This window comes from Oncorhynchus mykiss, chromosome 8 (assembly GCF_057628025.1).
Source record: "Oncorhynchus mykiss isolate SJ-2025 chromosome 8, ASM5762802v1, whole genome shotgun sequence".
NCBI classification, from domain to species: domain Eukaryota; kingdom Metazoa; phylum Chordata; class Actinopteri; order Salmoniformes; family Salmonidae; genus Oncorhynchus; species Oncorhynchus mykiss.
The window spans coordinates 52,970,769-52,995,016 of record NC_143029.1 but is presented as its reverse complement, the minus strand read 5'-3'; the positions used below and the strand labels follow the sequence as shown (position 1 = coordinate 52,995,016).

Sequence of the window (24,248 nt, the reverse complement as noted above, 5' to 3'; positions counted from 1 at the left end):
TTTCATCACACTGTCGAACCCTCAGTATTGGAGCCGTTATGATTAATGCCTTGAGCTCCTCAAACTCTTTCTGGTGGTTACTGTTCCAACACCGCTCGACAGTTTTACACAGTAGTCTTCTCATCAGTGTGTGAGTTGCCTGATTAGGTACACATTTGCCCACATAGTTAACCATACGGAACAACCTTTGTACACCCTCTTTGTCGGTAGACGGGGGTATGTTCTTGATGCCTGTCACTTTGCTCGGGTCTATCTGAACACCTTCACATGTTAGTTTTCACCCAAGAAGGTTATTTCTGAATTCACATTTGTCCGCGTTTAGCTTTAGCCCATTAGCTCTGGCTAGATCAAATGCTGCTTTCAACCTTGTGTTGTGTATTCAAGGGTCTGACCCCATATTTGTGCATGGCACACTCACACTGTTGGACTGTCCTATGAACGCCTTCTGGTGCTGAAGTGAGACCAAATGGGAGCCTTTTAAATGAGTACCTAGCAAAAGCAGTGTTGAAAGTACAAAGTACTCTCCTTGTCTAGATTGATCTGCCAAAACCCTGAGGAGGGATCTAGCTTGAGAAGAATTTAGCCCCTGCTATGTCCCTGAATATCTCCCCCTGGTAGGCAGCTGAAACGCTTCCCTTTTCACACGCTTGTTTAGCTCAACTACTACTTGTGAGTGGACCCATTCAGTAGGCTCTTCTACTTTGTCTATCTAAGGACTCTAGCCTCAGTAGCTCTGCTGTTAGCTTGTCTCTTAATAATAATGGTACCTTTCGACAGTATCTTCAGAAGGTATTCACACAGCTTTAATTATTTCCCCACATTTTGTTGTGTTACAGCCTGATTTTAAAATGGATAAATAGAGATGTTTTGTCACTGATCAACACATAATACCCCATAATGTCAAAGTGGAATTATGTTTTTTATTTAACTTTCTTTTTTTTTTTTTTACAAATGAATAAAAAATGTAAAGCTGAAATGTCTTGAGTCAATAAGTATTCAACCACTTTGTTATTTGATTTGATTTATTAGGATCCCCATTAGCCGAAGCCGATGTTGACAGCTAGTCTTACTGGGGTCCGACACATAAGGACAAAGACATTACAGACAAAATACTTCACAATTTACATACACGTAAAAACATGAACATGTAGTGTGTGTGCTTGTGCATCTATCAGTTACACATACATGTGAGTATGGTGTTGTACCGTGAGGTGTTGCTTTATTTGTTTTTTTAAAAACCAGGTCTGCTGTTCACTTGTGCTTTATAAAATGAAAGGGAGCTCCATGCACTGCAGTCATGGCTCTGTATAATACTGTACGTTTCCTTGAAATTGTTCTGGTCCTGGAGACTGTGAAAAGAACCCTGGTGGCATGTCTGGTGGTGTAAGTGTGTGTGTCAGTGCTGTGAGTAAGTTGACTATGTAAACAATTTGGAATTTCCAACACAACACATTGTTTCTTACAAAAACAAGAAGTGACGCAGTCAGTCTTTCCTCAACTCTTAGCCAAGAGAGACTGAAATGCATAGTATTAATAGTATCCCTCTAATTACAATGAAGAGCAAGATGTGCTGCTCGGTTCTGAAGGACTTGTGAAGTGTGGTGTCAAAAAGGCAGAGCATCTCTTTATTACAGACAGACCTCTCTCCATCTTTACAACCATTGCATCTATCTAGGGTAACACCAAGTAATTTAGTCTCCTCAACTTGTTCAACAGCCACACCATTCATTAGCAGATTCAGCTGAGGTCTAGAATTTAGGGAATTATTTGTACCAAATACATTGCTCTTGGTTTTAGAGATGATCAATACCAGTTTGTTACTGGACACCCATTCCAAAACAGACTGCAACTATTTGTTAAGGGTTTCAGTGACTTAGCTGTGGTTGCTGATGCATATATAGTTGAATCATCAGCATACATGGACACACATGCTTTGTTTAATGCCAGTGGCAGTTAATTGGTAAAAAATAGAAACGAGGGCCAAGAGAGCTGCCTTGCAGTACACCACACTTTACATGTTTGACATTAGATAGGCTTCCATTAAAGAAAACCCTTTGAGTCCTATTAGATAGATAGTTCTGAATCCACGATATGGCAGAGATTGAAAAGCCATAACACATATGTTTTCTCAACAACAGGTAATGGTCAATAATATCAAAGGCTGCACTGAAATCTAACAGTACAGCTCCCACAATCTTCTTATTATCAATTGCTTTCAAACCAATCATTAGTCATTTGTGTCAGTGCGGTACATGTTGATTGCCCTTCTCTATAAGCATGCTGAAAGTCTGTTGTTAATTTGTAATACATTTTTCCAAAAGTTTGCTAAGAGCTGGCAGCAAGCTGATAGGTCTGCTGTTAGAACCAATAAAGGCCGCTTTACCACTCTTGGGTAGCGGAATGACTTTGGCTTCCCTCCAGGCCTGAGGACAAAAACTTTCCTCTAGGCTCAGATTAAAGATTTGACAGATAGGAGTGGCTATAGAGTCAGCTACCGTCCTCAGTAGCTTTCCATCTAAGTTGTCAATGCCAAGTTTGTTATTATTGATTGATAACAATATTTTTTATCCACCTCTCTTACACTAATCAAACTTGCAATGATTTTATTTTTTATAGTGTATGTGAAGTAAACAGAGAGGTCTACTTTCTTGGGGACCTGAATATTGACTGGTTTTCATTAAGTTGTCCACTCAAGGAGAAGCTTCTTACTGTAACCAGTGCCTGTAATCTGGTTCAGGTTATTAATCAATTTACCAGGGTGTTTACAAACAATACAGGAACAAAATCATCCACATGTATTGATCACATTTTTACTAATACTGTAGAACTTAGTTCTAAAGCTGTATCCGTACCCATTGGATGCAGTGATCACAATATAGTGGCTATATCCAGGAAAGACAAAGTTCCAAAAGCTGGGCCTAAAATCGTGCATAAAAGATTTTGCTGGTGACTCTTATGTGGATGATGTTAAAAATATTTGTTGGTCTGATGTGATTAATGAGGAGCATCCAGACGCTGCACGCTATACATGTATAAAATTGCTTCTTCCAAATATTGATAAACATGCACCTGTTAAGAAACGGACTGTTAGAACTGTTAAGGTTGATTGATAAGGAATGAAAAAACGGGATGGTTGAAAGAGACGGGACAAAAGGGGTGACTAATAAGTCTGCCTGCAAATCTTACTGGCTGACTTACTGCAAATTGAGAAATGAGAAACAAAAATTTGAATAAACTGTATTATGAAGACAAGATCCATGATATAAAGAATGCTAGAAAAAAACGGAGTAATTTAAATTAAATCTCCATCTTTCATCAACTCAGATGGCTTATTCATGAAAAAAACATTTGATGTTGCCATTATTTTAATGATTACTTAATTCGCAAAGTGGGTAATCTTAGGCAGGAAGTGCCAACAACAAACAGTGAGCCATTGTACTCAAGCATAAAAAAATTAAAAAATAATGAAAGAAAAGCATTACAAGTTTGAATTTTGTTAAGTTAGTGTGGGAGAGGTGGAGAAAAATATTGTTAATAATCAATAATGACAGAGAGGCTAGCTGCTATGCCAAACAGCTCCTCAGACCTGGACAGATAGTAGTGGTCCCAGCAACTGATGCCAACCACGTCACGGGATCCAAACTCAAAAAGTAGCTAGTAACCAAATGTTTTCAATAGACATTCAAAACATTCCAAAACAACTAACTTTCCAAAACAACAAACCGAGCTCTGTCTCGTTCCGCGTATAAGTACTGTAAGATGTGGTAATGATATAGCAAGCCAAAATACGTTTAGGAGTAAAAATGTGCTTAACAAGTCACATAATAAGTTGTATGGACTCATCTCTGTACCCCACACATACAATTATCTGTAAGGTCTCTCAGTCGAGCAGTGAATGTCAAACACAGATTCAACCACAAAGACCAGAGAGGTTTTCCAATTGGTAGATTGTAAACAAACAAAAAAGTAGATATTGAATATTACTTTGAGTACATAGTTGTAATTAAGTTATTAATTACAACTTGGATGGTGTATCAATACACCCAGTCACTACAAAGATACAGGCATCCTTTCTAAACTCAGAGGAAGGAAACCGCTCATGGGTTTCACCATGAGGCCAATGGTGACTTTTTAAAACAGTTACAGAGTTGAATGCAAGAAATGTGGTGATTCTAACATGTATTGACTCAGGGGCGTGAATACTTAAGGGGGCGTGAATACTCATATAAGCCCGTGGGCTTCCAACCACACCTGCAGTTTTTTTCTGTTTGATTTAGTTTTTATCCGTATTGTTGTCCATCACTTGTTTTCTTTGGTGCAAATAAAAACAAAAAAAATGAAGTGTGTGACACTTAGTAGGCATGCCATTCAAGAAAGAGTGATTTTAGTTATTACATTATTGTTTTAAGGTATTACACTATTGCAGTTTTTTTTTTTACCACTTTAGAATGTAACGCACAATGTCATAATAATTGGATTATTACGTTATGTGCAGAAACTTCATCACGTAATACTTTCAGCATACTTATTTAAATATAGGCAATGTATTATTATCCACTATCACATTATTGGCAGTTATTACATTATTAGCAACTATTACATTATTGGCAGTTATTACATTATTCGCCACTATGACATTATTGGCAGTTATTACATTATTAGCCACTATTACATCATTGGCCGTTCTTACATTATTAGCAACTATTATATTATTGGCAGTTATTACATTATTAGCCACTATTACAGTATTGGCAGTCATTACATTATCAGTTGCAACAAACAAACTGCTGTTGTCAGCTCTCGCCACATGTTATGGATGTGAATCAGATCTGGTGTCTTTGCTGGCCACTCCAGGACAGTCCAGCGTTTCTTCTTGAACCATTCCAGGGTGCTTTTGAGGTGTGCTTGGGGTTGTTGTTATGTTCACTTGGAACACATTTCTGTGGGTTGTTCTCAATTATTACTACTCATTGTCTGCATTCTTAACTGTTATTTTTCCTCGCCCCAAGCTCTCACTACCTCTTACCCACCTTAATCCACCGGTGAGTTTGCTAGTCATTTAAAAATGTATGTGACCACAGCGGCAAAAGCTATTATTGAGCAGACAGCAATGTTTTTGCCAGCAGGGATAACTGGTGAGAATAGCAATACAAAGAGGATGAGTGAGGCTAACAAACATTCAAGAGGAAAAAAATATGGAGAGGATGTTTGTCACAAGTTGATGTTTTCTTTTTTTGTGGTTAGCATTGGATCAACATGACCCAGAATCTAGCAGAGGTGCATAGTTACACAAACGCAGAATGAATATAGTTATGTCGGAAAGGACATGAAACAGATACTGTTTCACGTCCACAATGAATTCATACAACGTCTAGATACACACGTGGAAATTATTGTGGACCTTACAATATGTAATCTGTCATTCATGAGGTCGAAATGAATTTTGCATGAATATCTGTGAAGTAAGTCACTCTGTGTGATCTCTTCCAGCCTCTATGAGAGAGATCCACTGAGTGTACAAAACATTAGGAACACCTTCCTAATATTGAGTTGCACGCCCTTTTGCCCTCAGAACAGCCTCAATTAGTCGGGGCATGGACTCCACAAGGTGTACCAAGCGTTCCACAGGGATGCATGTTGACTCCAATACTTCCCACAGTTGTGTCAAGTTGGCTGGATGTCCTTTGCATGGTGGACCATTCTTGATACACATGGGAAACTGTTGAAAGTGAAAAAACCCAGCAGCGTTGCAGTTCTTGACACACTCAAACCGGTGCGCTTGGCAACTACTATCATAGTTCAAAGGCACAAATCTTTTGTCTTGCCCATTCACCCTCTGAATGGCACACATACACAATCCATGTCTCAACTGTCTCGGGGCTTAAAAGTCCTTCTTTAACCTGTCTCCCCCCCTTCATCTACACTGATTAAAGTGGATTTAACAAATTACATCAATAGTGGATCCTACCTTTCACCTGGATTTGCCTGGTCAGTCTATGACATGGAAAGAGCAGGGGGTCTTCTTGGGGACAGTTCAGTGGTAGTTTGTGTGTGCGTGTGCGTGTGTGTGTGTGTGTGTGTGCGTGTATATATTTGTGGTGAATAGTTGTGTGTGTGTGTGTGTGTGTGTGTGTGTGTGTGTGTGTGTGTGTGTGTGTGTCTAGGTCTTCTTGGGACAGTGTAGGCCCAGTCTCAAGCAGTGGCAGACGGTGTTGAAGAGGCGACAGCGGCAAGAGGCGCAGGGGTCACAGCAGGGGGTATGATAGAGACAGCTCTCCATCAGACGACCACACCGCTGGGCAGGAGCTGCAGGCTCAGGCTTGTGTTTCTGAAACATCGCCCATAGGGGAAAATATGTTTGAACACCCCATATCAGTAAATGAGGCCTTATTACTGGGGGACCTGTCTTGTAAGACTTTTGTTTTTGATAGCGAATGCTCTGGCTCTAGTATAAAGAATAGGGTTTGCTGGGAGTTGTTCAGTTTAGAGTTCGTGCCAGGTGTTTCGCGCTTTCATTTTATTTGTCCCCGTGAGTGTAATATTGACGTCACAGTGTCCACGGATCTATTCTTTAGTCTGCCTTACATTTGGTGCCAGCAGTGGGATTTGAAGCCACGCCTCTTGTGCCTCGCTCTCTGCTCATATGATTTGACATCCCCTGAAAGATGTTATAACACACTGATTAAACCTTGAGTCTAAGTTGCAGTCTCGATGGATCCATATTTTTACCGTCAGCCTTACAATACTATAATTTACACAATTATAGTTACAGCTAAATCACTATTACGATTTCAGCTATCACAGTAGCCTCTCGTCTGACACTCATAAGGAAAAACTCCAATAGATGATTGCGAAGTTAGTTAATGACTAGGGGAGGAATTCATGTTTATATCCAGACAATTACATTTGAGATGGATCAATTTCGGGTTAATTTATTCCTACAGTAATTATTCTACTTAAAAAGTTCTGGTCCGTGGCAGTTACTAGAGGCTTATCTAAAGAAGTTTACAGTAGTGAGTGCATACAGGTCCCCCATGGGAATCAAACCCACAACCCTGGCATTGCAAGTGCCATGCTATACCAACTGAGCCACACAGTTTGTCCTCACAACCTCTTTAACCATGATTTAGTACATTGTTCCTGCTATAGTTTTAAAGGGGGTAGAGATTTAGGGTCAGCAGGTAGCCTAGTGGTTAGAGAGTTGGGACAGTAACCGAAAGGTCGCTAGATTGAATCACCGAGCTGACAATGTAAAAATATGTTGTTCTGCCCCTGAACAAGGTAGTTAACCCACTGCTCCTAGGCCGTCATTGTAAATAAGAATTTGTTTGAAACTGACTTGCCTAGTTAAACAAAGGTTTACATTTTTAAAATACAAAATGTGCAACTTACTGCAACAGAGTGTTGTCCCTGGCGGGGTGAAATCTTTCTCCTGGCAAACAGTCTCCTGGGTTTCCCTTGACTCCAAACTATAGTTGGAAATATGAAACAAGCATGCATTAGACCAGGTGATTTTGGACATTTGAAAAGGTCCTGAGAACGTCTGTGCAAGTTGTTCAGTAGAACAGCCCATTAATAAAAGTGTGCAACATTTGCTGGTGTTTTTTCCTCACACATCCCCCCAAAAATTGGCTGGTGGTCCCAGTCCGACCCTGCATGAATCCATATTATGAAGTATATTTGTAATTCAGGTGAACTATCCCTTTAAGAATGCAACCTTTTACCCTAAATGTCGTAATGCCAAAATAGTTCCATCATGAAGAGCTCATCTGATGCAGTACATACACAGCATCGGGTGGTGGAGGCTGGATGAAAAAGTTTCACTTTTCAGTCCAACCTTGGGATGAATGGTACTTGTTATTTATGACGGCCAGAATGTTGTATGTAGACGAACACAATTTACTATGCTTTATCATACGAAACAGTACAGCCGTATCATACATCATTGCATCTTAATATTTCCTCCTATCATGAGCCCAAAATCCCAAAGCACAGAGAGAACTAAAATGGCCATCTGGACGTTAATGTTAATGACAAATTATTCAAATAATTGTGTGCACATTTCTTGCCAAAGTAAACCAACCCTGATTCATAAACTCAATGGAGACTTTGTCCCCAGAAGGCTTCCAAAGCATCGACTGTTTTTAGAGATTTAATCTCTTCTAAACAAACTCAGATGCAATAACTCATATGATGATGGCTTAAAGGCCCCCACCAGAGGGCAATGCGGCCCCTATTTCAACATAATTCCTGTTCTATAGCAGAAATGGTCCTTTAGGTTCCACCTCCGAAGAAGGACGCAGGCTGCTTATACAGTGAGCACCATAATTCATTGGACAGTGCCCATTATTTTGGTTCTGTACTATAGCACTTTTAGTTTGAAAGGATACAATGACAAGAAGGGTGAAGTGCAGACAGTCAGCTTTAATTTGAGGGTATTTTCATACATATCGGATGAACCGTTTATAAATTATAGAAATGTTGTACATAATTCCCCCCCATTTTCGGGCATCATAAAACATTGGACAGTTTGACATAATGTAGAATAAAGTAATCATTGTTAAAATATTTGATCGCATATCCCTTGCATGCAATGACTGCTTGAAGTCTGCGATGCATCGACATCGCCAGATGCTGGGTATCTTCCCTGGTGATGCTCTGCCAGACCTGTACTGCAGCCATCTTCAGTTCCTGCTTGTTTCAGGGACTTATTGCCTTCAGTCTCTTCTTCAGCATGTAAAATTAGATTCAGATCTGGTGATTGACTCAGCCAGTCAAAGATCTTCCACTTTTTGGCCATCAAAAACCCCTTCGTTGCTCTAGCAGTATGTTTCGGGTCATTGTCTTGTTACATGATGAAGTGCCGTCCAATGAGTTTTGAGGCATTTGGTTTTATCTGAGCAGATAAAATATTTCTGTAGACTTCAGAATTCATTGTTCTACTTCTGTAGGCAGTCACATCATCGATGAAGACAGGTGAGCCTGTTCCACTGGCAGCCATTACAGGCCCAAGCCATAACACCCCCTCCACCATGTTTCACGGATGAGGTGGTATGCTTTGGATCATGGGCAAGTCTTTTTTTCCTCCACACGTTCCTCTTTCCATCACTCGGGTACATGTTAATCTTTGTCTCAGCTGTCCACAATACTTTTCCCAGAACTCTTGGGGCTCTTTTAGGTGCTTTTTTAGCTAACTGTAATCTGGCCTTTCTGTTCTTCAGGCTTATCAGTGGTTTGCATCTTGTAGTGTACCCTCTGTAGTCCTGCTGGTGTAGTCTTCTACGTATGGTAGACTTTGACACATCTACACCTGCATCCAGGAGAGTGTTTTTGATCTGTTGGGCTGTTGTCCAGGGGGGTTTTCTTCACCATAGAGAGTATTCTCCGGTCATCCACTACAGTGGTCTTCCTCAGTCTACCGGGTCTTTTGACATAATTGAGTTCACCGTTTTTTCCCCCCTTGTTAATGATGAACCAAACTTTTGACTTGGGCATGCCCAGGGTTTTTGCAATGTTCCTGATTGATTGATATTCATTTATGACGGCCAGCTTAATTTGCATTGACACATCTGTCTTCCTCATGTTGTCACACCTCAACAACAACCTCCAAAGGCAATAGCAAAGTCTAGAATCAATACTATTAATACTATCAACAGCTCTCCTGCATTCACTAACGACACAAATTAATACACCTGTCTAATGACACACATCTGTGAATCCAATTCAACAAATACTTGTAGTACCTTAAAATGGGGGGACCATGTACAAAAGGTGCTGTCATTTCTAAAAGGTTCATCCGATATGTATGAAAATACCCTCAAATTAAAGCTGACAGTCTGCACTTCACCCCCATTGTCATTGTATCATTTCAAACTCAAAGTGCTAGAGTACAGAGTACAGTCACTGTCCAATTAATTATGGTGCTCACTGTACATATTCACGAATTGGAGGTGGGATTGTGGAGGGTAGAAATAACAACAAGTAGGCCACTGACAGCTGTCAGTGTAGCTAGCTAGCATGCTAACGTTATCTAGCCAACTAATGTTATCTGTTGTTTCTACACCTTATTCAAAAGATTAGTCAGCTAGCCTATGGCTGGTTCTGAAGCTGGATTTCTCATAAGCATGTTGGGAAAACTTTGCCACAGATGGATAGGGGAAACCAGTATCATTGACTTTGCCAACTATTGTTATCTTCAAAGTTTTGTCATCTTCCATTAATTGCAGCCGCGAATCCGCCATAGAAATAGAAAGAATAAGATGACGTTCCGGTAATATGGATAGCATGGTTCTCACAGCTTGGGGAAGTGAAATGATAGGCTACAATGACTTTGCTCATGATGTAAGCTACAAATTATTTGTAATAACACCCTGAACGCATTTCACACAAACACCAAAACTTGATGTAAAAACAAAATAGATAAAAAAAAGTTTTTGGAATCTCCTTTTACGGGGGCAAAAAGAGATTCAACGGACAACAACGGACATGGACAACAACAACGGACATGGACAACAACAACGGACATGGACAACAACAACGGACATGGAAACAAAAATGGACATGGACAACAACAACGGTCATGGACAACAACAACGGTCATGGACAACAACAACGGACATGGACAACAACAACGGACATGGACAACAACAACGGACATGGACAACAACAACGGACATGGACAACAACAACGGACATGGACAACAACAACGGACATGGACAACAACAACGGTCATGGACAACAACAACGGTCATGGACAACAACAACGGACATGGACAACAACAACGGACATGGACAACAACAACGGACATGGACAACAACAACGGACATGGACAACAACAACGGACATGGACAACAACAACGGACATGGACAACAACAACGGTCATGAAGCAGAACAGGAACAGTGTCTGGACAGGGGAAAAATAACGACATCATCGCTGACACAGGGATCAAACTGAGGTGCAGACAGCTATAGAGGGTGTGATCAAAAAGTAATGGAGTTCAATATTGCGCAGCTGCGTGTAATGATGATGACAGATGCGTGAGAGCTTATGTCCCGAACCCATTACGGTGTTTCATTTATCAAGCTTATGGTCATGTGGCAGCAGTGTGTAAGAGGGAGATACCTAGATGTGAGAAGTGTTTAGGAGGACATGAGACAAGGGAATGTGTAGTATCAGTGGGAAAAGTTGTATGTTTAAACTGTAGGGGTACCCATGGTGCTGCAGATCACAAGTGTCCGGTGAGAGAAAAGCAGGTTGAGGTTGCTAGGTAGAAGATAGTAGTAGAGGAAGATGGGTCCAGCGTGAAGGATCCTGTGACTAGGCCAAGGTCAATAGAGAGTGATAGGAAAAACATGCACTTCTGTAAGGTTGTTTTGTTGGCATTTATGACCATGGTTGTCAACTGTACCGCAGGAATGGAACATAATAAGGATAGATGTTGTGGTGGTAGCTGCAGAGAACAATAGCGTCCCGTCCTCCCAGGCTGCTGGTCTGGTGCAGGATCAGAAAGGGCTAAAGTAGTGGAATAGTGATGAGGTTTTAATTGGTGTTGGGTTAGTTGGTAGGACAATTTTATCACAAAGTGTAATGAATTCAAACTACAAAATAGTAGGCTGACACACAGCCAATGCAGAAGGTGGCGGCATGCACCTATGGCATTTGTTTGCAGACCGACATAATACCAAAGAAGAAGAAGACCTTTACAAGCCATATTGAACTTGAAATGTAAATGTGATATTGAACGTGAACATTGAAAGCAGTATTGTATTTTGTCCAGTCCTAGAAGCCGTTTGTGGTCACAAAGGAAATGGGAGCAATTTAGAAGTAGGCTATGTATGGGACATGAATGACAATAATTTGATTTTCATTACAGTTTTAGTAATAAAGGTAGGCTATACAAAGGTATCCCATTCAGTGGCGGATGGTGGGAGGAGCTATAGGAGCACGGGCTCATTGTAATGGCTGGAATGGAATCAATATGTCAATAGTCAAATATGTGGTTTCCATATGTTTGATACCTTTTCATTTATTTAATTCCAGCTATGACAATGAGCCAGTCCTCCTATAGCTCCTCCCACCAGCCTCTACTGATTACATTCCATATGTTATGCACAGCAATTACAATTTTATTAGTCTACATGGTGGGAACTGCATGCATGGTCGGGTGACATTTTATAATGATGATAAGTGGATTGTAAAAATCACATGTCTATATAATAGTGCTGAGCATTAACTGCAATTTCGGCGACTAATTAAGAGTGGTAGGTTCAATTATTCTATTTCCTTAGGTTTTTTTCTGTGAGCTGAGGTGCGCAGTGGCAGTTTCTCTAGAGATAAATCAGATCAAGCCCGAACTGTGTGATGTAGTTTCAACGGGCCAATATGCTGCAGGAAATGTGGTAATTAACTACAATGACCATAATCCATTGTACGCCTACTTGTCTGGTCTGTGTTTCTTTTATGCTTGCTACATAAAAGAGAGATGACTGTTCAAGAGGAGAATCTGCAAGCGGGACAGAGATTCGAGAGTAGTTGGCATGTGAGGTGTCTCTACATGAAAATACATGATCTAAATGATTGATAGTTGGTATTCAGCAGCCATAAAAGCATGGTCTTATTTACTGTGAAGAACTACAAAATAGAGATTTGTCAGAGAGCATAGGCAGCAGCTCTATAGAGATGAGATGATGACTTAGAGTGAAATAATAAAGTCATCAAATAATAATAAACAAATGTAATATACACAACAACTGAAATATTTTATTAAAGTCATGTGAATAAATTATGGTTAATAAATGGTCAATCACTACCATCACGGAACTTGTATTAATTGTTTTATTCTGTGTTGTTACAGCATTCAACCCACAAAATGCACGGTGCATTTATTGTTTAAAACAATATTTGAAACCGATTACTTTGATAATTTATTAATCGAACTGAAATCAAACCAACCTCAAAAAGCACTAATCGCTCACCACAACTATTTAATCTCATCAATATTATTTTCATATATAGTGTGCGACTCTCTTTATTTGTATAGTTTATTCGCTATTAGTCAGCACCTCCACATAAAATAATTTTTTGGGGTGTGCGCCAGCTGATGTTTTTTTATTCACAATGAAATCATGGAAATTGTTCGCCATATACTTCCTTTAAACAAATGCAAAATTTACCACATAAACCATCGCCCTAGCAATCTGTCATTAATTATATATAAAAATATACAGTGTCTTCGGAAAATATTCAGACTCCTAAACTTTTTCTACATTTTATTACATTACAGCCATATTCTAATATATATTCATTTGTTTGTTTTTTCACCAATCTACACACAATACCCCATAATGACAAAGCAAAAACAGGTTTGTAGAAATTTTAGCAAATGTATTAAAAATACAAATATAACATATCACATATACATAAGAATTCAGACCCTTTACTCAGTACTTTGTTGAAGCACCTTTTGGCAGTGATTACAGCAATGAGTCTTCTTGTGTATAACGCTACAAGCTTAGCACACCTGTATTTGGGGAGTTTCTCCCAATCTTCTCTGCAGATCCTCTCAAGCTCTGTCAGGTTGGATGGGGAGCGTTGCTGTATAACTATTGTCAGGTCTCTCCAGAGATGTTTGATTGGGTTCAAGTCCGGGCTTTGGCTGGTCCACTCAAGGACATTCAGAGACTTGTCCCGAAGCCACTCTTGCATTGTCTTGGCTGTGTGTTTATGGTTGTTGTCCTATTGGAAGTTGAACCTTCGCCCCAGTCTGATGTCCTGAGGGCTCTGGAGCATGTTTTCAGCAAGGATCTCTCTGTACTTTGCTCCGTTCATCTTTCCCTCGATCCTTACTAGTCTCCCAGTCCCTGTCGCTGAAAAACATCCCCACAGCATGATGCCTCCACCATTATGCTTCACCGTAGGGATGGTGCCAGGTTTCCTCTAGACGTGATGCTTGGCATTCAGGCCAAAGTGCTCAATCTTGGTTTCATCAGACCAGAGAATCTTGTTTCTCATGGTACGAGAGTCTTTAGGTGCCTTTTGGCAAACTCCAAGCGGGCTGTCATGTGCCTGTCATGTTCCTTTTTTGTCAGCAGCATACTACCCTGCATCACACTGCTGGCTTGCTTCTGAAGCTAAGCAGGATTGGTTCTGGTCAGTCCCTGGATGGGAGACCAGATGCTGCTGGAAGGGGTGTTGGAGGGCCAGTAGGCGGCCCCCTTTCCTCTTGTCTAAAAAAAGATCCCAGTACCCCAGGGCAGTGATTGGGGACATTGCCCTGTATAGGGTGTTGTGTTAAATAGGTGTCCTGACTCTCTGTGGTCACTAAAGATCCCATGGCACTTATTGTAAGAGTAGGGGTGTTAATCCTGGTGTCCTGGCTAAAATTCCCAATGTGGCCCTCATATCATCATGGTCACCTAATCATCCCCAGTTTACAATTGGCTCATTCATCTCCTCTCCCCTGTAACTACTCCCCAGGTTGTTGCTGTAAATGAGAATGTGTTCTCATTCAACTTACCTACTTAAATAAATACAATAAAAATGACTGAGAAGTGGCTTCTGTTTGGCCACTCTACCATAAAGGCCTGATTGGTGGAGTGCTGTAGAGATGGGAGAACCTTCTAGAAGGACAACCATCTCCACAGAGGAACTCTAGAGCTCTGTCAGAGTGACCATTGGGTTCTTGGTCACCTCCCTGACCAAGGCCTTTCTCCCCTGTTTACCTGGGGGCCAGCTCTAGCAAGAGTTTTGGTGGTTCCAAACTTCTCCCATGTAAGAATGATGGAGGCCACTGTGTTCTTGGGGACCTTCAATGACGCATACATTTTTTTGGTACCCTTCCCCAGATCTGTGACTCGACACAATCCTGTCTCGGAGCTCTACGGACAGTTCCTTTGACCTCATGGCTTGTTTTTTCTCTGACATGCACTGTCAACTGTGGTAACTTATATAGAAAAGGTGTGTGCCTTTCCAAATCATGTCCAATCAAGTTGTAGAAACATATCAAGGATGATGAATGGAAACAGGATGCATCTGAGCTCAATTTCCAGTCTCATAGCAAAGGGTCTGAATATTTATGTAAATTAGGTATTTCTAAGGTATTTTTGATATATATTTTTTTATTTGCAAATATAACAAAAAAAACTTCACTTTGTCATTATGGGGTATTTATTGTGTGTAGATTGCTGAAGATTTTTATTTATTTAATCAATTTTAGAATAAGGCTGTAACATTACAAAATGTGGAAAAAGTCAAGGTGTCTGAATACTATCCTTAGACACTCTTTATATATATATATATATATATATATATATATATATATATATATATATATATATATACACTGCTCAAAAAAATAAAAGGGAACACTAAAGTAACACATCCTAGATCTGAATGAATGAAATATTCTTATTAAATACTTTTTTCTTTACATAGTTGAATGTGCTGACAACAAAATCACACAGAAATGATCCATGGAAATCACATTTATCAACCCATGGAGGTCTGGATTTGGAGTCACACTCACAATTAAAGTGGAAAACCACACTACAGGCTGATCCAACTTTGATGTAATGTCCTTAAAACAAGTCAAAATGAGGCTCAGTAGTGTGTGTGGCCTCCACGTGCCTGTATGACCTCCCTACAACGCCTGGGCATGCTCCTGATGAGGTGGCGGATGGTCTCCTGAGGGATCTCCTCCCAGACCTGGACTAAAGCATCCGCCAACTCCTGGACAGTCTGTCACATGTGCTCAGTGTGAACCTGCTTTCATCTGTGAAGAGCACAGGGCGCCAGTGGCGAATTTGCCAATCTTGGTGTTCTCTGGCAAATGCCAAACATCCTGCACGGTGTTGGGCTGTAAGCACAACCCCCATCTGTGGACGTCGGGCCCTCATACCACCCTCATGGAGTCTGTTTCTGACTGTTTGAGCAGACACATGCACATTTGTGGCCTGATGGAGGTCATTTTGCAGGGCTCTGGCAGTGATCCTCCTGCTCCTCCTTGCACAAAGGCGGAGGTAGCGGTCCTGCTGCTGGGTTGCTGCCCTCCTACGGCCTCCTCCACATCTCCTGATATACTGGCTGTCTCCTGGTAGCGCCTCCATGCTCTGGACACTACGCTGACAGACACAGCAAACCTTCTTGCCACAGCTCGCATTGATGCGCCATCCTGGATGAGCTGCACTACCTGAGCCACTTGTGTGGGTTGTAGACTCCGTCTCATGCTACCACTAGAGTGAAAGCACAGCCAGCATTCAAAAGTGACCAAAACATCAGCCAGGAAGCATAGGAACTGAGAAGTGGTCTGTGGTCACCACCTGCAGAACCACTCCTTTATTGGGGGTGTCTTGCTAATTGCCTATAATTTCCACCTGTTGTCTATTCCATTTGCACAACAGCATGTGAAATGTATCAGTGTTGCTTCCTAAGTGGACAGTTTGATTTCACAGAAGTGTGATTGGCTTGGAGTTACATTGTGTTGTTTAAGTGTTCCCTTTATTTTTTTGAGCAGTGTATATACACAGTGCCTTCGGATAGCATTCAGACCCCATGACTTTTTCCACATTTTGTTACAGAATATATATATAAAAACAGTTGAAGTCAGAAGTTTACGTACACCTAAGCCAAATACATTTAAACTCAGTTTGTCACAATTACTGCAATTTAATCCTAGTAAAAATGTCCTGTCTTAGATCAGTTAGGATCACCACTTTATTTTAAGAATATGAAATGTCAGAATTATAGTTGAGAGAATTATATATTTCAGCTTTTATGTCTTTCATCACATTCCCTGTGGGTCAGAGGTTTACATACACTCAATCAGTATTTGGTAGGATTGCCTTTAAATTGTTTAACTTGGGTCAAACATTTCAGGTAGCCTTCTACAAGCTTCCCACAAAAAGTTGGGTGAATTATGGCCCATTCCTCCTGACAGAGCTGGTGTAACTGATTCAGGTTTGACCAGGCTCTATCTGAACTACAGTCATCGTATTACAGAAAAACTTTTTTGACCTGAAATTAGTATTGAATGCAGCTAAAAGTATGATGATTTAAGCATATGCACATTGGATGGTGTCCATATTGATCATGTCCGTGCTTACAAATATACTACATGACAAAAAGTTTGTGGACACCTGCTCGTTGAACTTCTCATTCCAAAATCATGAGCATTAATATGGAGTTGGTCCCCCCTTTGCTGCTATAACAGCCACCACTCTTCTGGGAAGGCTTTGCACTAGATGTTGGAACTTGCTTCCATTCAGCCACAAGCATTTATGAGGTCGGGCACTGATGTTGGTCAATTAGGCCTGGCTCGCAGTTGGCATTCCAATTTATCCCAAAGATGTTTGATGGGGTTGAGGTCAGGGGTCTGTGCATGCCGGACAAGTACTTCCACACGAATCTCGACAAAATATTTCTGTATCGACCTCGCTTTGTGCATGGAGGCATTGTCATGCTGAAACAGGAAAGGGTCTTCCCCAAATTGTTGGCACAAAGTTGTAAGCACAGAATTGTCTAGAATGCCATTGTATACTGTAGCATTAAGATTTCCCTTCACTGGAACTAAGGAGCCATAACCATGAAAAACAGCCCCAGACCATTATTCCTCCTGCACAGTTGCACTATGCATTAGGGGAGGTAGCGTTCTCCTGGCATCCACCAAACTTAGATTCGTCCATTGGTCTGCCAGATGGTGAAGCGTGATTCATCATTGCAGAGAACACGTTTCCACTGCTCCAGAGTCCACCACTCCGGCTGACGCTTGGCATTGCGAATGGTGATCTTAGGTTTTGCGTGCGGCTGCTCGGCCATGGAAGCCCATTTCATGAAGCTTCCGATTGATGGCAAGTTTACAAGCTCTCGATGAACAGATCTTGTGCTGACGTTGCTTCCAGAGGCAGTTTGGAACTTGGTAGTGAGTGTTGCAACCAAGGACAGACTGGTTTTACACACTACGTGCTTCAGAACTTGGCGGTCCCATTCTGTGAGCTTCTTTGGCCTACCAATTCGCGACTGAGCCGTTGTTACTCCTAAACGTTTCCACTTCACAGTAACAGCACTTACAGTTGACAGGGCCAGCTCAAGAAGGGCAGAAATGTGACAAACTGAATTTTTGGAAAGGTGCCATCCTATGATGGTGCCACGTTGAAAGTCACTGAGCTCTTCATTAAGGCCATTCTACTGCCAATGTTTGCCTATGGAGATGTTATACACCTGTCAGCAACGGGTGTGGATGAAATAGACTAATCCACTCATTTGAAGGGGCGTCCACATACTTTTGTATATACACTGCCCTCAGAAAGTGTTCATACCCCTTGACTTATTCCACATTTTGCTGTGTTACAGCCTGAATTCAATTGATTACGTTGGGGGGTTTTCTCACCCATTTACACACAATACCCCATAATGACAAAGTGAAAACATGTTTTTAAACATTTTTGCAAATGTATTGAAAATGAACTCCAGAAATATCTAATTTACAGTACCAGTCAAATGTTTGGACACACCTACTTATTCAAGAGTTTTCTTTATTTTTCTCTCAACCAGCTTCATGAGGAATGCTTTTCAAACAGTCTTGAAGGTGTTCTCACATATGCTGAGCACTTGTTGGCTGCTTTTCCTTCACTCTGTGGTCCAACTCATCCCAATCCATCTCAATTGGGTTGAGGTCGGGTGATTGTGGAGGCCAGGTCATCTGATGCAGCACTCCATCACTCTCCTTCTTGTTCAAATATCCCTTACACAGCTTGGAGGTGTGTTTTGGGTTATTGTCCTGTTGAAAAAAAAAATGATAGTCCCAGATGGGATGGCTTATCGCTGCAGAATGTGTGCCTTGAATCTTAAATAAATTACTGACAGTGTCACCAGCAAAGCACCCCCACACCTCCTCCTCCATGCTTCATGGTGGGAACCACACATGCAGAGATCATCCTTTCACCTACTTTGCGTCTCACAAAGACATGGTGGCCCAAAAAAGTATATTCTTATTATTGGTGTCCTTTAGTAGTGGTTTCTTTAGTTTCTTTGTTACTTGAACTCTGTGAAGAAATTATTTGGGCTGCAATTTCCGAGGATGGTAACTCTAATGAACATATCCTCTGTAGCAGAGGTAAATCTGGGTCTTCCTTTCCTGTGGCAGTCCTCATGAGAGCCAGTTTCATCATAGCGCTTGATGGTTTTAGCGACTGCACTTAAAGAACATTTCAAACTTCTCAACATTTTCCAGATTTTCCAGATCCTGACCTTCATGCATGTCTTAAAGTAATGATGGACTGTCATTTCTCTTTGCTTATTTGAGCTATTCTTGCCATAAAATGGACTTGGTCCCATTATTCTTTCCAACATTTTTCAAGCTCTGTCAAATTGGTTGCTGCTAGACAACCATTTTCAAGTCGTGCCATAGATTTTCAAGCGGATTTAAGTCAAAACTGTGACTCGGCCACTCAGGAACATTCACTGTTGTCTTGGTAAAGCAACTCCAGTGTATATTTGGCCTTGTGTCTTAGGTTATTGTCCTGCTGACAGGTGAATTAATCTCCCAGTGTCTGGTGGAAAGCAGACTGAACCAGGTTTTCCTCCAGGATTTTGCCTGTGCTCCATTTTTGTTTATTTTTTATAAGTCCTTAACAATTACATGCATACACATAACATGATGCAGCCACCACTATGCTTGAAAATATGCAGAGTGGTACTCAGTAATGTTATATTGGATTTGCCCCAAATATAACACTTTGTATTCAGGACAAAAGGTTAATTGCTTTGCCAAATTCTTTGCAGTATTGCTTTAGTGCCTTGTTGCAAACAGGATGCATGTTTTTTTTCCCACTCTGTCAATTATGTTAGTATTGTGGGGCGGCAGGGTAGCCTAGTGGTTAGAGCGTTGGACTAGTAACCGGAAGGTTGCAAGCCGACAAGGTACAAATCTGTCGTTCTGCCCCTGAACAGGCAGTTAACCCACTGTTCCTATGCTGTCATTGTAAATAAGAATTTGTTCTTAACTGACTTGCCTGGTTAAATAAAGGAAAAACTACAATGTTGTTGATTCATCCTCAGTTTTATCCTATCACAGCCATTAAACTGTTTTTACCATTGGCCTCATGGTGAAATCCCTAAGCGGTTTCCTTCAACTCCGGCAAGTGAGTTAGGAAGGACGCCTGTATCTTTGTAGTGACTGGGTGTATTGACTACACCATCCAAAGTGTAATTTATAACTTCACCATGCTCAAAGGGATATTCAATGTTTTATTATAATCTACCAATAGGTTCCCTTCTTTGCCAAGGCATTGGAAAATCTCTCCGGTCTTTGTGGTTGAATCTGTGTTTGAAATTGACTGCTCGACTGAGTGACCTTAAAATGATCTGTATGTGTGGGGTACAGAGATGACATACTCATAAAAAAATTATGTTAAATGATATAATTGCACACAGAGTGAGTCCATGCAACTTATTATGTGACTTGTTAAGCACTATTTTACTTCTGAACTTATTCAGGCTTGACATAACAAAGGGGTTGAATACTTATTGACTCAAGGCATTTCAGATGTTAATTTTTCATGAATGAGTAAAAGGGTGGTGCAGTGGTCTAGGGCACTGCAGCGCTAGCTGTGCCACCAGAGACTCTGGGTTTGCGCCCAGGCTCACTGGTGGTGCATCACCAAAAATCCCAATTTAATCAATTTTAAATTAAGGCTGGAACACAAGAAAATGTGGAAAAATGAAAGGAATACTTTCCGAAGACATCTGGATAGATGAAAAACTGTGAGTTATTTAAAGAGCTGAGAATAAAAACACAGCTGCCACTTCATTAAAGTAGTTATATGCAGTTTATCATAGTACACTGTGCTTTATTATGGGTGACAATTGTAGTACTCACCATTGCATTCTCTACCAAAAAGTTGGTTGGCCCTCTTTGATGTCACATAGGTTGATACATTGCAATGTTTTAATTTTTACAAAAATTCCCACTGACTGTACCTAACATCTTTACTAAACTTTAGACATAGGAGTTGCCACACTCGGTTTCAAGGATGGCTAACTCTGGAAATTAATTTGGTCTTTAAACTGAGTTAGGTAAATCAGCTTAAAGTTTTCTTGAACCTTATTTGTGGAACAATCTTCAAAATGTTCATGAATTTGATGTTTTGGTGCCTAGGGCAATTCAGAAGGCTGATTGATGACCTTATTACTGATTACATGATTTTTATGACCATGTTGTTCTTTCTGCTAGTATGTTTTATTTATATTGTATGTATTTTCTGTAATGTATGTAATTCAGGGCTCATCTGTAAAAGAGACCTTGTCTCAGTATGACTCCCTGATAAAATAAAGGTTAAATAAATTACAAATGTGCCATTTTAGTGCAAAAGGTATAACACTTGCCCGGAGTAGGCTAGCTAGTCTAGGCACTCAAGTAACGTTACATCGTTTCACTCAGCAACACGCGCAAACAACCCAGTTTAATCAAAACAGAAAACATGCAAAAGGGCTTCACCTGAATCATTTTCATGTTGTTTATGTCCATCCCTCTTCAGCTCTTCAGTGAAAAATAACGTAAAAGACACCGAAATGAGATAAATCCAGAGAAAATGTTTCCCCAACATCTCCACTTCCAATGCTTGGAATAAGCTGTGAATCCGGGTGTAATAACAATGTGAATAATGTTATATGCTCAGGCAGCTGCACTGTTCAGGCAAGAGCACGCTATTACATTTATTTGACACATTGGGATAGGCTACTTACAGGTAACTTTTTTATCCTTAGGGGGTAAATGAATATATTTATTTGACTAAAAATGTCTTTATGCTATCAATATCGTAACTCAGAAGGTTCTCGCTCTTGTGGAGGGTTGTTGTACAATTGGGTTTAAGTGTAGCAAAGTCTTCCACGCCCACAATGTATTTCAGACTTTGAAGTAGACTGTTGATCAACCCAATTTGGGTTTCATTATGTTTTCCATAATTTAACCTAACTATAAGGTCTAGATTCAATCAGATCAAGAGTTGACCGTAGCTGTCAAATCTGGGGGCAGCTGATTTTTGCGATTATTGTTAAGAAGTAGGGCCGGCTCCATGCATTAGCAACACAAACTGGGTCCAAGCATACACGACATAATTATTTTTTTCAGTCTGGGTCTCAATTTACTGTTGAGAGTTAGAATAGTAGAATACACAAGGTGTAAATTCTGGCTGTATTACTCGCTGTATCCAGGCTGTATCACATCCGGCCGTGATTTGGAGTCACATAGGGTGGCGCACAGTTGACCCAACGTTGGCCGGGGTAGGTCGTTATTGTAAATAAGAATGTGTTCGTATCAGACTTGCCTAGTTAAAATAAGGTACAAAAATTATGTTAAACTTCAAAATGTGGTTGTGCATCAGCAGATTTGCTATTGTTTTATCAGTCACTCAATTAGCCATGTCAGCTAACAATTTTTAGATCAGTAAGTTAACTGGCTACACTATCTAAACTTGTAGTAATCATGGCTGAATACCAACCAGGCACGCAGGGCAGGTGTCCAGGGGCCCTGACCTCCAGGGGGCCCTCAAAAGGCTAGAGCTGGCCATGTCAGGAAGCCACAACCAGGCCACTCCAGTTAGACGTTCAGAATGAGAAAGTGCGGGCTATATAAATAATTACGCTGAAATTGAAAAGTCATTAAACTAAATAATGATTGAGCCTGGTGTAGATTACATCTCACATTCCAGTGTTCGAACTTGTAAACAAGGCTGCATGGGATTTCTGTTAATGAGACTCCATGCAGCTAATGGCAATGTCCACTTCAGGTATGGCCTAATCATTGCCAGGAGCTGCTTGTGGATTTGACAGCTTTAACGCAGTTGGGTCATTCTACGAAAATGATGGCTTTCCAGTTCTCTGCCTTAACCACAAGGAAAAACACTTAAAAATGTCAAATAATGACACAACATGTTTTTGTTTTAATTGAATGATTTTTTTGTTTATAAAAGATATGTAAGACAGTTCAATTGCAAACTATTTTATATATATTGTAGAACACCATGAAAATAGCTTGTATGGTTGGGTCAGGAGTCGTGGTTTAGTTATTTTGAGTTTTATATAGTTATTTTGAGTTTTATATATATATTTTTCTCCCATTTTAAATGTCATAATACAAAGGAATACATCAGTTATTTAGTGGATTATTTAACTAAAATAGCAACTAAATATTATAGTAATGTACAGGGAATAAGTTGTCCCTCAATTTAATGTCACTGAATTACCCCATTATAAATACCAACTTCTTACTGGGTCAACGGTTCATTGGAAGCAGGGCTGTTTTGAAAAGCACATGGTGTCACGTTCGTTGAATGGAGTAGACCAAGGCTCAGCGTGATGTGAATACATTCTTCTTTTTAATGACACGAAGAACACTTAAACTTTACAAAACAACAAAACAAACGTGACGAGATTATATATATATATATATATATATATATATATATATATATATATATATATATATATATATATTTATAAACAAGTGCAGACACAGGCAACTAACAATAACCCACGAAATACCCAAGGAATATGGCTGCCTAAATATGGTTCCCAATCAGAGACAACGATAAACAGCTGCCTCTAATTGAGAACCAATCTATGCAACAATAGACATACATAACACCTAGACTAGTAAACACCCATTAACATACAAAACCCCTAGGCAGGGCCAAAAACACATACATCACCCATGTCACACCCTGACCTAAAACCAAAATAATAAATTAAACAAATAATTCTAAGGTCAGGGCGTGACACATGTCGAGTCTGCGCTCTCTTCAAATGTTAGCAATTTGATGATTCATTTTGTAATTTCATGCAAAGGTAACTTCCGGCTCCGACAGAGATGGCCGCCTCGCTTCGCGTTCCTAGGAAACTATGCAGTTTTTTTGTTTTTTTTACGTGTTATTTCTTACATTGGTACCCCAGGTCATCTTAGGTTTTATTACATACAGTCGAGAAGAACTAATGAATATAAGAGCAGCGTCAACTCACCATCAGTACGACCAAGAATATGACTTTCCCGGAGCGGATCCTGTGTTCTGCCTTTCACCCAGGACAACGGAATGGATCCCAGCCTGCGACCCAAAACAACGACGTCGTAAAAGAGGCAAACGAAGTGGTCTTCTGGTCAGGCTCCGGAGACGGGCACATCGCGCGCCACTCCCTAGCATACTACTCGCCAATGTCCAGTCTCTTGACAACAAGGTTGATGAAATCCGAGCAAGGG

The 24,248-nt window shown here is 40.5% G+C and overlaps 1 protein-coding gene across 1 annotated transcript; it reads right to left on the bottom strand.

The window, feature by feature from the left end:
• Nucleotides 1–1,004: 1,004 nt before the first annotated feature.
• Nucleotides 1,005–22,267, bottom strand: LOC118965524 (uncharacterized). Its single transcript, XM_036985605.2, has 3 exons — nucleotides 21,495–22,267; nucleotides 7,393–7,469; nucleotides 1,005–6,328 (listed from the first exon to the last, which is right to left on the bottom strand). The coding sequence occupies exons 1-3, from the start codon at nucleotides 21,601–21,603 to the stop codon at nucleotides 6,161–6,163; spliced, it is 354 nt and encodes a 117-aa protein (XP_036841500.1). The 5' UTR covers nucleotides 21,604–22,267; the 3' UTR covers nucleotides 1,005–6,160.
• Nucleotides 22,268–24,248: the final 1,981 nt, after the last annotated feature.